The sequence below is a fragment of the Mobula birostris genome, chromosome 16 (assembly GCF_030028105.1).
Source record: "Mobula birostris isolate sMobBir1 chromosome 16, sMobBir1.hap1, whole genome shotgun sequence".
Taxonomy (NCBI): Eukaryota; Metazoa; Chordata; class Chondrichthyes; order Myliobatiformes; family Myliobatidae; genus Mobula; species Mobula birostris.
The window spans coordinates 25,022,200-25,040,002 of record NC_092385.1 but is presented as its reverse complement, the minus strand read 5'-3'; the positions used below and the strand labels follow the sequence as shown (position 1 = coordinate 25,040,002).

Genomic DNA, 17,803 nt, shown 5'->3' with positions numbered 1-17,803 from the left:
TCCTCATGTTTTCATTTCTCTGTCAATGGTTTCCGGGAGATTCAGGAGAATGGTGCTCATGGCTTAACTTCCTTTCACTCCTGATGGAAAATACCTGATTTCCCATAAATTACATCCTTTGATCCTGCATCTAAATTCAAGAAATTTTATTCTATGCTTTCACTGTCCCCAAATGCCAACTATCCAGAATATCTCCCATAAGGATTCACATTGTCAACACACTTGTTAATTATGATAGTGGCATGTATTGGACAAGTGGTTTGGCAAGAACAATCTATTTTTGCAACTGGTAATTAACAATAAACGGAAACATATCTGCATTTGGTCTAATACAGTAATATATCATTTTGTTTTGTACTATTAATATTGAAATGTGGATGCAACCTCTGTTACAATGATAAACCAATAATATAACTTCGCTTTTTTTCCAGCTTGCCATGATCTGGATCATTGGCCTGCGCCTATCCCAGGAAGAACATTAAATCTTCCCACAATGGGGATTGTTATAAAGGTACTTTTTCGCAAACTATTTAGCATTAAGCATGGATTAGTTCCATAAATATTAAGTGAAATTTCATAAGGGCTCCAATTCAATTAAATTGTTCAGCTTCTGATGGGTATTTAAATTCGTAATAGTCTCATCTGTAAGTATTTTTGACTTTGTTGTGAGTATGAACAGTGCTAATGTCAATGGATAAATACTGTAATTAACCCCTCAACTATAGATGTTGTCAACTACTTCCCTTTTTTTGGTAAATTCCATTATGTTGTCTTCAGTCAATATATAGATAGAAGGAGGAACATAAAAAGAGGAGCGAAAACAAATCTAATCTGATTTGTTTTCAACTGTTGACAATCTTGAAGAGAATGAAGGATGTACTCAGCGAATTACTTCCCTGCATGTATGAAGGACCCATTCTAGTTAAAAATTGTTCTTGTGGACCGGAGTAGGTTACTGTACTGCTAATTCAAAATGATGATTGGAAATTACAATCTCAGGTATGATTGTATCATGATTAGATAATACAGATCATCTTTGGGTCTCATATCCTCTCATATCCCCTTTTGCCAATCACCTGTCCAGCTCTTGGCTCCATCCCTCCTCCTCCTGTCTTCTCCTATCATTTTGGATCTCCCCCTCCCCCTCCAACTTTCAAATCCCTTACTCACTCTTCCTTCAGTTAGTCCTGACGAAGGGTCTCAGCCTGAAACGTCGACTGCGCCTCTTCCTACAGATGCTGCCTGGTCTGCTGCGTTCACCAGCAACTTTGATGTGTGTTGCTTGAATTTCCAGCATCTGCAGAATTCCTGTTGTTTGGGTCTCATCACCTCTTTCTGTAACTCCATCCTGGGCTTCCTGACAGGAAGGCCACAATCAGTCCACATCGGCAGAAATGTCTCCAGCTCCATCACGCTGAAAACTGGCACTGTGCTTTCTTGGTGGTGTGGAGGGATCAGGTGAGATCACCGGTTACATGCACTCCTAGAAACCTGGTGCTGACAACCCCCTCCTTGGAGGAGCTGTGTATGTACAGTGTGCTCAGTCTGCTGCTGTTCGTGCTACTGGCGCGTGACAGCATTACTAGATTCAGTTCAAACGGAATCATCTAATTCATTGATGACACAGCACTAGTTGGCCTCGTCAGCAATAATGACAAGCTGACTTACAGAGAGCAGATAGAGCAGCTGGTAGAATGGTGCAAGCACAGCTTGAGTCTCAACGTTGACAAAACCAAAGAGCTGCTTGTGGATTTTAAGAAGATGCAAGCTGACCACTCCTCATTGTACGTACATCTCACTTGATCCCTCCACACCACGAAGAAAGCACAGCAGCGTCTCCACCTCCTGAGGAGACTGTGGTGAGAGATGCTCCCCCACAGCTTCCTGGTGTATGGCACACCGTTTTCCAGGTGGAATAGTTAGGGAATGGAGTGCAGAGGCTACAGCATCAGTGGACCAATTTGAGCAATAAGTGAACTGGAAAGGGTCCAATACAGCAGCAAGATGGGATTTACTGCAATCCATAACTGTCTTCTCAAAGCACTTCATTGGGATCATTACCAAGGCTATTGTTTTTCACAACTTACTCTTATTAATGGTATGGTCTATAAGTTTATGTTGATAAATGGGACACACTCAGGTCCTATAAATTTTCTAAATGTTTTGATATAAATGTGGATTGTTTTTACATATGTAATGCTTTTACATATAGTGATTAATGTTTTTATGTATAGTGCTCAACTATAGTTTGAGAAAGATTATTTTTTGCCTTTGTGAATTTTCACAACAGCTATGGCAAGCCTATAAATAAAAAATACTGTAGTTATCTGTTATTTCTCAAGTATTCTAATATTGAATAAGATGTCGTCATTTAGAATATTGTTAAAGCCTCAATCAGCTTATTGTGTCTGGTTCCTATGATGTGGTGATTGATATGGCTACCTAGAAAGGAGTATAGGAAATAAGAGGTCACTTGACTTTTTGAATCTGTTCTGCCATTCAGTATGATCATGGCTGCAAATTCACTTTCCTATTATAAATTACTATAAGTTGCACATTGCACATTTAGACGGAGACATAACATAAAGATATTTACTTCTCATGTATATGAAGGATGTAATTAATAAAGTCAATTCAATTCAATTCTTCTCATACTCTTTGACTTACTAATTGTATAAATGTTGATCAACTGCTACTTTAAATATATTTGATGAATCTACCTCCCCTGTCTCTAGTGCTGAAAATCCCAAAGAGCTACCACATCCTGAAAAGAGAAATTTCTCATAGTTATAGAGCCATATAATGTGAAATTAGACCAATTGGCATACCCCATACACGTCAAATAATGGGTGCCCAACCATATTTATCGAAACTTCTAGCATTTGGCCCATAATCTTCTATGCCCTGGCAATTCAAGTGCTTGTCTGGATACTTAAATGCTGTCAACAATGAGTTCCACCATTCTCTTAGGTGTTAACTCTTTCATTCTCCTCTAGACCCGCTTCAATACCAGCACATCCTTTCATAGCTAAGGCGCCCAAACTGCTCACAACATTCCAAATGTGGGCTGATGTTTTTTAACATGTTTTTTCCAGTGTCTTTTAAAGCCTCAGCATTACATCCATAATTTATCCTGTCCTTATTACTGATGTTTGGCTCACAAGTCTGTAATAGCATGTTTTACCAAGCTGCCTTTAGACCACATTTGCCACCCTCCAAGCATCTGGTATTTTGCTTGTGGCCAGCAAAGATATAAAAATCTCGGACAAAAGTCCCAGCAATCTCTTCTCTTACCTCCCAAAGCAGCCAGGAAATTAGTCACCCTTAAGCCTGTAAAGTCGTTAATACCTTTTCTTAATTATTATGGAGACCTTCCCCTTCACTAAATCCTCCAACTATAAAATCCTTTAATTTGCTGCAAAGTATTCATTTAATTAATAAGTTACTAATGAGCTCATCTTGGGAGGTTCTGGTCATCCACGTTCACTCACGTTGTAAGTTTCATGAGAATTAAAGGGAATTGTTGCTAGTTCTGCAGGGAAATCCAGATCATTATAAACTAAGTTATGTAGTCTTACAATCCAATCACCAAGGAATTCTGTTTTTGTCCAACGTATAATAGGTTAGGATCCCTACTAAGCAAGACAAACCTGGTGCAACACAAATTATACAATCTGGAGAAGAGGTAAGGGTCATTTGTGAAAAGTATGTATTTTTGAGTATTGCTATAGTTTTTTTATTATAAGTACTTACAAAGAATGACCATTCTTTGCAACTGGGAACTTTCCTTGATGTGACTTCTTTTTAAAAGAGATGAGTAGGCTATCTGCAATATTTACAGTTGCATAAATAGTTGCACTTGAAGCAGCATCACATAATTACAGTATTTTGATGTACTTTGGATGGTTAAACTCTGGCCAGTTTTTGCCACCTTTCATTTTTCTCAATTCAACTTAATTCAATTCAAGCTTAATTGTCATTCAACCATACATGAATACTCATGAATACAGCCATACGAGACAGTGTTACTCCAGGGCCGTGGTGCAAAACACAGTACCATCAGTCACACATAGCACAAAGCACACATAGCATGTGCAAGATAGAAAGGTACAGCCACACAATTAAAGAGTCCAGAGCCATCTAATGCTGCAGAAATCTGCTGATGACCATGACAGAGCTTGTCTTCTGCTGAGCAAACACTGGCAGGGCAACACCGACTGCTGCCTGGATGTTGTGCCACACTGCCCCCCAGTGGAGCGCACCGGCTCTGACACTTCTCTCCTGGTGGCTGTAAACAGGCAAACACCACAGCTTGAGGCCCTGAGTCCACTGAATGCTGCCGAGACCTGCAGTCAACCACAACAGAGCTTGTCTTCCGCCTCTATCCTGGCGGTTGTAAGCACGCAACACCGTGGCTTGAGGCCTATGCCTTGCTGCAACCAAGGCCACACAGCTCCTCCGCCAACCGCCCCTTCTCACCGCCAACAAATCAGAGAATCAAACTTGCGGCATACCACGTTAACAATGTCCAAAAGGATCTTGCGATCACAAGAAAAGCAAGCACCAAGATGGTCTCTCGCTATTAGACTGCATGCCTTTGACTCAGGCAGCAGCACAATGCACAACTCCTTCATTTCCTCTGCCAGCGAGCAAGTCACTGGTGGGAGAGGCCTGCAGTACTTTCAGTTCTTAATGTATAGTGATCATACATTTAAATACGCCATTAGCACCTTTTGGTGACCCTGGAACTTCTCGATAAGATTTGAAACCATTTCCTACTGCCTTTTCTTTTGCTGTATTAGAATTGAAACGTGCACTTTGTGATTCATTTGTTAATTGTTTTCTGCATCACTTTGTTTTCTTGGATATGATGGTCACAATAAAAATTGTATAAGAATTCTCACTCATCCATGACAAATTTCACCAAGCTGTTCCTAAACAGATGTTAAATCTTTAGGTTCCCCATTTCATTTCAGCCTTGACATCTTTGGTATTTATAGAGAGTGGTTTCGTGTACTTACAACGAGTATGAATATCTATGTAGGTTGGGCTACTCTGCCAGTTTCTACCCCTTTGATACTTTGAGGTATAATTTTACACACATGTTGTATCCCAGCATTTTGTACATTTGTTACCAAGCTATTCAAAACTTGAGGGATATCAGAACCATGCATCTGTTGTTGTCTTGGTTGCCATGTCCACAAATTTCCATTTGGAGCCATTGGACCATGTAAAAGAGTAGAAAACCTGATCAGTTTTCTTACTTCTCTTACACCCTGACACAACTTGTAGTAGCATCTGAACTACTTCCCCATTTCACATACTGTACTTCAGTAAACATAGGCAGGAATTGGAATTAGTCAAACAGCTTTGGGAAATTAATTGAATCCAATAAGTATTACATTTTGTTATTTGTACACAGTAATTGTAACCCCTCATATAAAATTTACATCAAATTAAGAAGGCACAGAATGTCAGCAGGGTTAATTCTATTATAGCATGTGTTCAGACTGACAGGACTTTTATCTTTCATTGATTTTAGATTAAACTAAGTTCATATCCTAAAGTACATAGTAAATTTATTACCAAAGCACACATATGTCACCACATACAACCTTGAGGTTCATTTTCTTGCGGGGATACACAGTAAATCTAAGAAACACACTAGAATCGATAAAAGAGCACACCCAACAGGACAGAGCAATGTGCAAAATGCAACAAACTCTGCAAATACAAAAGAAAATAATAATAAAAATTAAGAAGAAATATTGAGAAAATGAATTGCAGAATTCTTGAAAGTGAACCCATAAGTTGTGGGAACAGTTCAGTGTTGGGGTGAGGGAAGTAAATCCTTCTGGTTCAAGAGTCTGATGGTTGAGGGGTAATACTTACTGAATCTGCTGGTGTGCGTCCTGAGGCTCCTGTACCTTCCTCTTAATGGCAGCATTGAGCATGGCCTGAATTGTGGGAAGTCCTTGATGATAGATGCTGTCTTCCTACCACAGCACTCCGTATAGGTGTGCTCAATAGTTGGAAGAGCTTTACCCATGATAGACAATATACTCTCCATGACACATCTATAGAAGTTTGTCAGAGTTTTAGACGTTATGCCGAATCTTCGCAAATTTGTGAGGAAGTAGAGGTGCTGGCATTCTTTCTTCATAATGGCTCTTACATGCTGGGCTCAGGACAGGTCCTCTGGAATGATAACACCAAGGAATTCAAAGTTGCTGGCCCTCTCCACCTCTCATCCCGCGATGAGGACTGGCTCATGGACTTCCAGTTTCCTCCCCTTTAAGTCAATAATCAGTTCCTTGGTGTTGCTGACTTTCAGTGAGAAGTTGTTACTGTTGTGACACCACTCTTCCTGTATGCTGATTTGTCACCACCTTTGATTCGACCTACAACAGCGGCGTTGGCAGCAAATTTAAGTATGGCATTGGAGCTGTGCTTAGCCGCACAGTCATAAGTATAAAGCAAGTAGAGCAGGAGTCTAAGCACACAGCCTTGTGGTGCATCTGTGCTGGTGGAGATTGCGGAGATGTTTTTGACAATCCAAATTGACAGGGCTCTGCAAGTGAGGAAATCAAGGATCCTACTGCACAAGGAGGTATTGAGGCCAAGGTCTTGAAGCTTATTGATTAGCTTTGAGGGGATGATGGTATTGAATGCTGAGTTGTGATCAATAAGGAGCATCTTGATGTATGCACCTTTGCTGTCCAGATGTTCCAGAGGTGAGTGAAGAGCCAATGGAATGGCGTCTGCTGTGGACCTGTTGAGACGGTCAGCAAATTGGAACAGATCCAAGTCGCTTCCCAGGCAGCAGATATGTTTCATCACCAACCTCTCAAAGCACTTCATCATTGTGAACGTAAGTGCTACTGAACAATAGTCATTGAGGCAGGTTACCACATTTTTTGTGGGCACCAGTACAATTGAAGCAGGTGAGTATCTCAGACTGCTGAATTGAGAGGTTAAAGATATTAGTGAACATTCCAGCCAGTTGATCAGCACAGATATTCAATACTCAGCCAAGTGCCCCATCTGGGCCAGATGCTTTCTGTGTGTTCACCCTCCTGAAGGATGCTCTCTTGTTGGCCTCAGACACTGAAATCAAAGGCTCATAATGGGCTGTGGGAGTTTGACAGTCAAAGTGAGTATAGAAGGCATTGAGCTTATCTGGGTTTGAAGCCTTTTGTCACCTATGTTGCTTGGTTTCACTTTGTAGAAGGGAAAAGTATTCAAGCCCCGCCACAGCTGTTGAGCATCTTTCTGTGATTCTGGTATGGTCTGGAATTGTCACCGCATGTGAGATAGCTTTCCGGAGATGGTACCTGGACCTTTTGTATTTTACTTGGTCGCCAGATCTGTGTGCCATTGATCTAGCCCTCAGCAGATTGTGAATCTTATAGTTAATCCAGGGCTTCGGGTTTGGGAAGACTGTGAATGATTTTGTGGGGACACATTCATCTGTGACTGTTTTTATAAAGTCCATGACAACCTTGGTATTTCATTTAAATCCTTTGATGAGTCCTTGAACACACCCGAGTCCCCCGACTCAAAGCAATCCTGTAGCTACTCCTCTGGGTCCCATGACCCCTCTTTGTTTTTCTTATCTTTGGAGCCTTGCTCTTTAGCCTCTTCCTGTATGCAGGTAGGAAAAGAACAGCCAAGACTTCCTGAAGTGCTGTCCAGGATAAAATGGTAGTCATTCCTCATTGTAGTATAACAGTGGCAAGTGTGTTGAGACCTCTGGTGCTGCAGGTTATATGCTGATGATAATTAGGCCAAGATTTCTTCAAACAAGTTTGGTTGGAGTCACTGACTATGATTTGAAGTTCATTGGGGTGGGCTTCTCGTTTGGCGATGGCAGCATTCAATATCTCAAGTGTCTCATTAAGGTTGGCTTTTGGCAGTATGTAAACTGCAGTGAGGAACATGGAGGAGAATGGTTGGTACTTAATCATGAGATGTTTCAGGTCAGGGGAGCAAGAGTGCAACAAGGCAACTAAATCAGTATTTTTATAGAAACATGAGGACGGATAAATAACAATCACTGTGACAGCTCTGTTGATGTAAATGTCTGCATCAATGAATTTCATTGATAAATCTGTTTGTGGTGGATGAGATTCGAACTACAATGACTTCTGAAAAAGAATTGTAAAGACATAGAGAAGTTTACTGTTTGTGGAACATGTTACTCCAAGAAAAATGTTGTTCAAATAAATCAGTTTTCTTTGGAAGAATTAAGCATTTCACTGAAACTGTATGTCCTTTTTTTTTATAAATCAGTGATCAATTATTGAGTATGTTCAGACCCGGTTAGCTCACCATAATTGTACAAATTTGCAGTATGCAATGAATTATACTGACAGTACTTTTTTTATTCTTTCAGACGGAATCACAGGTCTCTTTTGCACTTCCCACAATCCATGAAGTAGATTTGTTCAGGTAATGTAAATAGTACAGAGTTTGATCACTGAGAACAACCCCAATGAAAAGCACTCTTTGTTTATATTTTATAATCAAAATGACAAATGAATTATCTTCAGAACTCTGCTCATTAAGAGTATCCCATATATATAGCTTTGCACCTGTTAGTCATTAGTTGAGACTGATATCTGCAAAAAAAAAGAATATAATCCTACTGATTATTATGCCATTCGTATCCAGGTTGGAGATGGAATGCGGGGGGGTTGGGGAGGTGGAGAGGGTGGTTACCCAGTGGCATGAACAATTGAGTTTAACTTCAAGTGAACCTCCCCTCTGGTGGGTTCTTTGCCCCTGTTCCACTACCTTCTTCCTTCTCCTTCTACCTTCAAACCCCTCTCCTTCCTGGTTCCATCCACACAGTTCATTCATGGGCTTCTTCCCCACCCCAATCTCGAACTCTCGAATGCCTCCCTGTATGGTTCTGGTTCCACCTACCGTACAGCTTCCTCCAGGTCCTGCTCTCCTCTCTCATGTGCTCTTCTGTGTCGTCTACATTTATCTATTATTCAGCTGCAGCTGTCACCCAGCTCCACCCCTCCTCAGTCCACTAATCACTTCAGTTCCCTTTCTCATTTCTCAATACTCTTCCCCTTTCCCTTGTTTCTAATCGCCATGTCACCTCTCTGTTCTCAGTCCTGATACAGGGTCTCAACCCGTAATGTGGATAGTTCCTTTCCCCCGTGGATGCTGCTTGACCTACTGAGTTCGTCCAGCAGATAGTTTGTTTCTTCAGATTCAAGCAACCACAGTCTCTTATGTCTCCAGTCAACATTTAATTTGGGAAATAATATTTGGTTTTAAGATTTTATCAAACCTGATGTCCCAAAATCTCATTGTTTGGAAGTAGTCTTTCATTAAACCCAGTAGGAGCTAAAGACTGAAGAATGAGGTGGTGGGGGAGGAAAAGTGATGGCTAAAACCATTGCAAACTCCCAAGAAAAATACATTTGGTATGGTATTGAGCAATGTAAATGAAGGTTTGTTTCCTTAAATTTGTTGACTTAACTGATTTCAGCTAGGATTATGTTTCAAATTACAGTTAGTATGTCTGTTTCTGGGAGAAACAAACGAGTGATTTTTTTCCCTTCTATCATTCTTTTTCCTGTGTTCCCAATATTTGATTAAATTGTTTCTTGTATTTTACAGCAGTTCTCTTGCAATAACTGCATGAAGTATATGTCAATGAAACAGGGAAACTTTCTCTCCAATTTCATTATTTTTATTCAACCAAGATATCTTGTCACTTTCTTCCAACTTCCCTTGTTTGGCCCACCTACCCTTTTTTTGCTTAGACACGGGCCATTTTCTCTTTGGGGTCTTGTTGGTTCCCAACAAAACAAGCTCATGAGCTGCTTCCTCCTACTCCCCTGTAGCCTTTTAATTCATTCTTTCAAATGTCTATAAACTCCTCTTTGATCCTCTTGCCATTTGCCCATAGCAAGGAGCCATTTACATCAGTCAATTAACTCAACAACACACTTTTGGGATGTGGGAGAAAGCCCAGGTGGTCATGTGAAGAATGTGCAAACCACACACAGTAACTAAGATCAGGATCCAGCCCAAGTCCCTGGATCTGTGAGGCAGCAACACCACCTGCTACACTACTATGCCTCCCCCTTTGGATCAAGCTGGAAGTTTCATCAGAAGATTAATATCAAACATTATTATATATCTTCTTCATTTGCAGGTGTTTTTGTCCAATATTTTTCCACATTCAGATGCTTTGGGAGCTTGTGCTACTTGGGGAGCCTCTTGTTGTCATGGCACCATCACCTGCTGAGTCATCTGAAACGGTTCTGGCCTTGGTTTGGTAAAGTAACAAATTTTGTAAATAAATCTTGGAGATTAAAGATCAGTTTTTCACTGTAATATGCTGTTTTTCCGTTTCAGCCACAATCATTCTAATAAACATTTTGCATTACTTCTGACAGAGCATTACACATGTAATATTGCAACACTCTGTTTTGGAAAAAAAAAACAATTTTAAGAGCCTTCAGTCAAAATTTATTAATTCCTAGCACTTGTTAATGTGTGGAGTACATGAAGATATTATAAATATTAATAACCACCTGCAGCAATGTGCTTAATATTAAGAATCAGAATCAGGTTTATTATCACCAGCATGTGACATGAAATGTGTTAACTTAGCGGCAGCAATTTATCTATCAATGCAAAACATAATCGAGCTGAGAGAAAAAAACATAATAAATAAACAAGTAAATCAATTATATATATTGAATAAATTTTAAAAATGTGCAAAAACAGAAATACTGTATGTTTTAAAAATGTGCAAAAACAGAAATACTGTATGTTTTTTAAAAAAGTGAGGTAGTGTCCAAAGCTTCAATATCCATTTAGGAATCGGATGGCAGAGGGGAAGAAGCTGTTCCTGAATCGCTGAGTGTGTCCCTTCAGGCTTCTTACCTCTTACCTGGTGGTAACAGTGAGAAAAGGGCATGCCCTGGGTGCTGGAGGTCCTTAATAATGGACACTGCCTTTCTGAGACACCGCTCCCTAAAGATGTCCTGGGCACTTTGTGTGCTAGTGCCCAAGATAGAGCGAACTAAATTTACAACCTTCTGCAGCTTCTTTTGGTCCTGTGCAGTAGCCCCTCCATACCAGACAGTGATGCAGCCTGTTAGAATGCTCTCCACAGTACAACTATAGAAGTTTTCGAGTGTATTTGTTGACATGCCAAATCTCTTCAAACTCCTAATAAAGTACAGCTGCTATCTCGCCTTCTTTATAACTACATCGATATGTTGGGACCAGGTTAGATCCTCAGAGATCTTGACACCCAGGAACTTGAAGCTGCTCACTCTCTCCACTTCTGATCCCTGTATGAGGATTAGTATGTGTTCCTTTGTCTTACCCTTCCTAAAGTCCACAATCAGCTCTTTCATCTTACTGACGTTGAGTGCCAGGTTGTTGCTGTGACACCATTCCACTAGTTGAAATATCTCACTCCTGTACGCCCTCTCGTCACCACCTGAGATTCTACCAACAATGGTTGTATTGTCAGCAAATTTATAGATGGTATTTGAGCTATGCCTAGCCACACGGTCATGTGTGTACAGAGAGTAGAGCAGTCGGCTAAGCATACACCCCAGTGTTGATCGTTGGCCAGAAGGATATGTTATCACCAATTTGCACGGTCGGTTGTCTTCCAGTTTGGAAGTCAAGGATCCAATTGCAGAGGGAGGTACAAAGGCCCAGGTTCTGCAACTTCTCAATCAGGACTGTGGGAATGATGGTATTAAATGCTGAGCTATAGTCGATGAACAGCATCCTGACGTAGGTTTTGCGTTGTCTAGGTGGTCTAAAGCCGTGTGGAGAGTCATTGAGATTGCATCTGCCTTTGATCTATTGTGGCAATTGGCAAATTGCAATGGGTCCAGGTCCTTGCTGAGGCAGGAGTTCAGTCTAGTCATAACCAACCTCGCAAGTGAGATTTTAATTTGATTCTAATCTTAAATCACAACATATAGTTCCAGTCGCAATTTTGTGGGCCGAAGGGCCTGTATTGTGCCGTAGGTTTTTCTATGTTATAGTATTGTCACTATGCTACAGTGACAATACTATAAATCTGCTTCTTTCACAAGAAGTTCTTCGTAGTTCATGTGCATACATCAGCAAAGTGAAAATTAAAGCTAAAATAGTTTCTGTTATGTATTTTAACTTGGGAAATTGGTAACTTAGGATTTGTGGATTGTATGAGAGTATTTGCAGGGTGTTGGTGGCGAATGGAATAATGCATGCCTTTTATGCCTCTGAAGCTGAACACAATTGAGCATATTTAAGAAGCTGTTTTTGTAAAATTAGGAAAAACTTTCAGAACTTCTTTTTGCAAGTTCTAGACATAAAATGGTTATTAATTTCATTCAAAAATACAGATTGAAGCTTCTAAAATAACTTAAATCTGCTCCTCCAAAGAATAATTGATACAGAATAAAAATCAAAAATGTTGGAAACTCTCAGAAGATCAGGGAACATCAGTGGAAAAGGAAATGGTTAACATTTCAGATCGGAAACTCTTATTCAGAACTAGGAAAGAGAAAACAAGTCAGCGGTCTTCCAGTTGTGTGTCCTCCAAGAGGACCACAACCTTGTCATAGGATTTGGAGGCTTATGTGCCTCAATGACCTGGAGGGCTATGTTGGCTGGAGTCAGAGCCTTGTGCTTTGGCTCTTGGTGGGGTCACCCATGCCAAATAGGTCAAAGGGTAGAGGCTGGACCAAGAGTGGTCCACTGGTCCTCCGTGTTCAGAGGTTCAGCTCAGGGCTCACAACCCTGACTGGTCAAAAATTTGTTACAGAAACAACAATGAAGAATTCTATATCTGTGTGCAACGGTATTCCTGAGTCTCCACCCAGGCCCCAGGCCTTGCATGACTGACAGTAGTGAACACTGGGAGGAAGCTACTGGCACATAAAAGGATGCTCTGAACGCTGATCTTGGGGCACAATAGAAAAGATAACCGAGGACAGACAGAGATGAGGGACCTCCACTGCTGCCCTAAATGCCAGCGACATAACGGGCAGTAAGTACAGTTGCCTGTCACCTTTCTACTTTTTCCTTCAACTCCTAACTGTCAGTGCCCCATGCACAAAAAGTTTGTATGTTAAGGTGCTATGCAAGCTTTGAAAATGGCACTTGTCTTCCATCTGGACACATCACAGCCTTCCATACTCCATATCAAATTCTCCAACTTTTTATCAACTTGCTCTTTCTGTCTGTAGCAGAATTGGCCATTTCTGACAATTATCCCTCTGTGATCTTTAGCTCAGTTTTTCCTTTCCTTTAGTACAACCTAACCTACTAAGCATATCCCACAGTCCTGTTGTTAGCAACGCATAACACAAGCCAAAAAGCATAATCTGTCTCTAACTGGCATGTTAACCCGTTTGAATTTATCATAACATCCCTTGTCACTTTTATTCTCCCGCCCCCCCCCCACCCCCAGCTTTTCCGTTAATTTCCTTTATCTCTTTTCCAGATTCTGAAAAAGGGTCTCAGACCTGAAACACTAAGTGTGTTTTTCATTTTACAAATGCTGCCTAAAGCCTGATTTATACTTCTGCGTCAAATCTACGCCATAGGTACCGCGTACTCTATGCCGGACCCTACGCCGCAGCATGATGTGCACCTCCCCAAAAAAGTAACACACGCATCGCGGCGACTCAGACCGCAACATCTGTGATTGGTCCGCTTGGTAGCATCGCATTTCCTCCTACACATTTCCGGTTGCTTTTCTCCGCCATGTCTGTACACTGATGCAAAATAAATGGTTGGAGACGATGGACCAAACTGTCAAATCTACCTGCCGACATCTGAAAATATTTGAAAATTTCCTCGTCCATGTCTCTCACCAAGAAACTCAACACAGTGGCACAGAAACCCCACCGCCAATTAGCATTTTAGCGGTGAATTGCAGAGCGACGCAGACACAACAACGCATGCTCGCTACGGCGTAGAGCTATGCAGAAGTATAAACCAGGCCTACGGCGTAGCCCGTACGCAGAAGTATAAATAGGCTTAATCTGATGAATGTCTTCAGCATTTTCTGTTATTTCAGTTTTAATTGCAAATGTATTTTACTTTGTTTATTATGTTCAGAACACAACAGCCAATCTAAAAGTGTAACATTAGTGTGCAAAAGTAACACACACATTAGCATATTTACTCTTTACGTTCCAATAGATGAAGAAAGTTGGAGGCTTCAGATTAGTGACAAATGGAGTTTTTTTTTTATTTTTAAATACTGCAGAAACATTTAATTTAGATCTGCCTCAAGTTGCTTTGGTTAAGAGAGTTCTCCAGCAATGATCAACAGTGTTGTGATCTCAATTGTCTTCTGCACAATGCTAATAGTTTTCTTCTGAGAGATTACTTAATGATCTCCTCTTTTGATATTCATAGCTGTGTTTCCCCATTGAAATACTGTAGCGATTTCAGGCCATACTTTACTATCCATGACAGTGAATTCAAAGAATACACTACGCGAACACAGGCCCCGTGAGTGAATTTTATTATTCAGTTTCCACATAAATATTTGAATGCATGAATGTTCAATGCCAATAAGTTGCATACCAATGCTTTTAATTAATTAAAATTCTGTTCTATTGTTTGCTCTTCTCTTTACATAGACCATCTGTTATTCTTGGAGTGACTAACCCTTTCTTTGCCAAAACTTTGCAACACTGGCCTCACATTATCCGAATAGGTGACATGAAGCCAGCAGGTAAGCTTGGTGGGATATTTTAACTTTGCCAATCTCAATTAAGATGTCATTTTCATTAATAACCTCAATAACATTACCTTTAAATTTTAAGCAGTTTATTTTTTAAAATTTAATTTTTCCTTACACCATTTTTTTACTCTTCTGGTCAATATGTTATTTTTAACAACTGAACCATTGCCAGCTTTTTACATAGCCAGTGGATTGAATTTTATACATCCAACTTGATAGGTAGCTAATTAAATTGTTTCATGTGTCTGACATGTCTAAATTATCCATCAGAAGATTGTGAGCTATGCCTGATATGAAATAGACTTCTTTTTCACCTGTTCCATATTCAAAGGTTTTTTGTTCTTTTTCTTCCTCGCTGCTGCCAAATAGAGAAATAACTAGCCTTCAGTTGACACATCCTCTACACCAATGAAATTGAACACAGATTGGGTGATTGTTTCACTGAGTAACTTTGCTCCATCTGCCATGGTTGTTTGGATCTCTCAGTTGCTAACTATTTTGCCATAGTGGTTGCCAAAAGTGCCATTAGCAGTATGAAGGATCCCAGCCACCCTGTTCATGATCTGTTTGTCCCACTCCCATCAGAGAGGAGACGATGTAATATCCACACCAGAATCACTAGACTCGAAACCAGTTACTTTCCCCGTGCAGTAAAGCTGATCACCCACTAACTCCATCACTGCTCTATTATTTCCTGTCAATCACATATGCTCAGTCTAGCATCACATACGGACATACAATCTGTGTATATAAGCTACCTTATGCACTTACATTTATTGTGTTTTTATTATTCTTGTGCTGCATCAGATCTGGGGTAACAATTATTTTGTTCTCCTTTACACTTGAATACAAGAAATAACATTAAACAATCTTGAATTTTCTTTATCTTGAATTATTTTCTTTTAATTCTCCTTTACATTTCCACACCAATATGTCTGCCTTCTGCTTCCTCTACTGCAAGTCGGGGCTAAACCCAAATTAGAGGAATGGCATTTCATATTCTGCTTTGGTAGTCTCCAGCCTGACGGAATGAATGTTGGATTCTCCAGTTTTTGGTACCTGTTCCCCCTCTGTCCCTTTCCCCTTTTTTCCTCTTGCAGATCCATCTGGCTCCCTTCACCATATCTCTTCCCCTCCCCACCCTCTCCTTCTGCCCATCAACCTCCCACTAGTTCCCCTCTTGATATTTTTCCCTTTATTCCATACTCTACCTTTCTCTCCTATCGGATTCCATCACCTTCAGCATTTCACCTATTACCTCCCAGCCTGAGGCACCTTTCTCACAAGTTGCAAAACTTTCTGATCAATACCCATAGTATAGCTTTTTATATTTTATGATTTTGGTGAGACCAATAATTTTGTGTACATACATCCTATATAGTCTGTTTTCCACTTGTTTTTTTCTCATAAGTTATCCAGTATTCAGAACTAAGTATTCTCACTCTGTATATCTGAGCCAGATAGTTCTGTTTTAAAAAGGCTCCATTTCAGAATGCAGGTGTGCTTTCTTCTCAGCTTTCCAGTTTTCACTCAACAAAAATCAATTAGCACAGTTACAGAATGCAATAAAGATGATTTATTATCAGTTTAAATATGTTCCACTTTCTAATTGGAATTAAAACTTTAAAAGATAAGTGCATGAGCTGCTGCGTCAAAGTTTAATGTATTTGATGAAAACAAAATGGATGTTCTTATGTTATTTTAAATCTATTTTCCCTTCCTTTCTTTTCACCATCCCTTTATTACCTTTCCATTCCCTTGATAGAACTAATCTGATCTTCTTTCTGTTGTAGGTGATGTTCCAAAACAGGTCAAAGTGAAGAAATTGAAAAATCTTAAGACTTTGGATTCCAAGCCAGGTACTATATATCATTGACTTGTTTAGAGAGTTACCAATTGTTAACTCAATTACTTGTTTGGTCATTCGTGCTCCAAGTTTAAAAATGGTAGTGACATTGTAGTCTGGTTTATGGAATCTGGGAGTTACTTGCAGTGCTGACATTTATTGCCCATTCTTACTTGCCCTTGTGGGTGGTGATTAAGAGCATTGTGAAAGTACTTTCACCAGTAGGAATACAGTGCTTCAAGTTGACAGTTCAAGCATGAAATTCCAGGTTTTAGACCCAGTGACAATGAAGGCCCAGTGATGAGTATGAGTAGTAGTAGGGAACCTGCAGGTGGTGCTGTACTCACGTGCCTGCAGAGCTTGGTACTTTGGCGGGACTGGAGAGTACTACCTGCATAGCCCTGTGTGAAATATTGCACTTCATTATGTGTGTGGTGCACTTTCAAGCCACTGTGTAGCAGAAGTGCTTGGAGTGAGTGTCAGCAGGGTTAATGGAAACTTAGTCATTTTGAGGTATTCGGACTGCTCTTGTCCAAGCAAGTGAAGAATACTTAATCACACTCTTGTGGTCTGAAGGTAATGGAAATACATTACGTTGTCAGGAATTGAGTCTCTTGACGTATTTTACTTTCTCTGACTTGCTTTTGTCGCCATGGTATTTCAGTTGCTAGCTGAGATGAGTTTCTGATCAATAGTGATCTTTGGGATCTTTGTAATGCCACAGATTATGATGATTTGATTCTCTCTTCTGGGAAATAAATATTACCCGGCACTCTGTGTCATGAATCTCACTTGCTATGTGTAAGCCCATGTTTAGGTCTTGCTGCATGTTCATGTAATGAGAGGTTGCTAATGGTGTTGAACATTACAGTCATCACTGAACATTCCCTCTGCCTCCATTGATATTGTGGAACAAAGTTCATTAATGAAACAGCTGATTGATCTGAAGGCGCTTCCCTGAGACACTTCTGCCGTGATATCCTGACTATGACAACCACAACTGTCCTTCGTGTGATGCATGACTCCAACCACTGAGATGTTTTACCAGAATTCCTTGATGTCACACTCCCTTAAATACTGCCTTGATGCAAATACTGCTGATAGCTTCATCAACCGTGTCTTCTACCACTTTGTCAATAATTAAACATAGACTAGGCCACAATTACACAAATAATAATTTCCTATTTGTCAAAGTCAAAATAGATTTATTATCA

At 40.2% G+C, this 17,803-nt stretch overlaps 1 protein-coding gene across 2 annotated transcripts in view; it reads left to right on the top strand.

Annotated features, from left to right (window-relative positions):
- Nucleotides 1-17,803, top strand: part of dennd6aa (DENN/MADD domain containing 6Aa) — a 79,324-nt gene that overhangs the window by 42,613 nt on the left and 18,908 nt on the right. For both annotated transcript variants that reach the window (XM_072280449.1, XM_072280448.1), the window contains exons 7-13: nucleotides 432-511; nucleotides 3,623-3,685; nucleotides 8,396-8,451; nucleotides 10,181-10,303; nucleotides 14,413-14,508; nucleotides 14,640-14,734; nucleotides 16,537-16,602. In XM_072280449.1, the coding sequence (XP_072136550.1) occupies nucleotides 432-511; nucleotides 3,623-3,685; nucleotides 8,396-8,451; nucleotides 10,181-10,303; nucleotides 14,413-14,508; nucleotides 14,640-14,734; nucleotides 16,537-16,602 (579 nt within the window). The remainder of the gene's footprint in view (nucleotides 1-431; nucleotides 512-3,622; nucleotides 3,686-8,395; nucleotides 8,452-10,180; nucleotides 10,304-14,412; nucleotides 14,509-14,639; nucleotides 14,735-16,536; nucleotides 16,603-17,803) is intronic.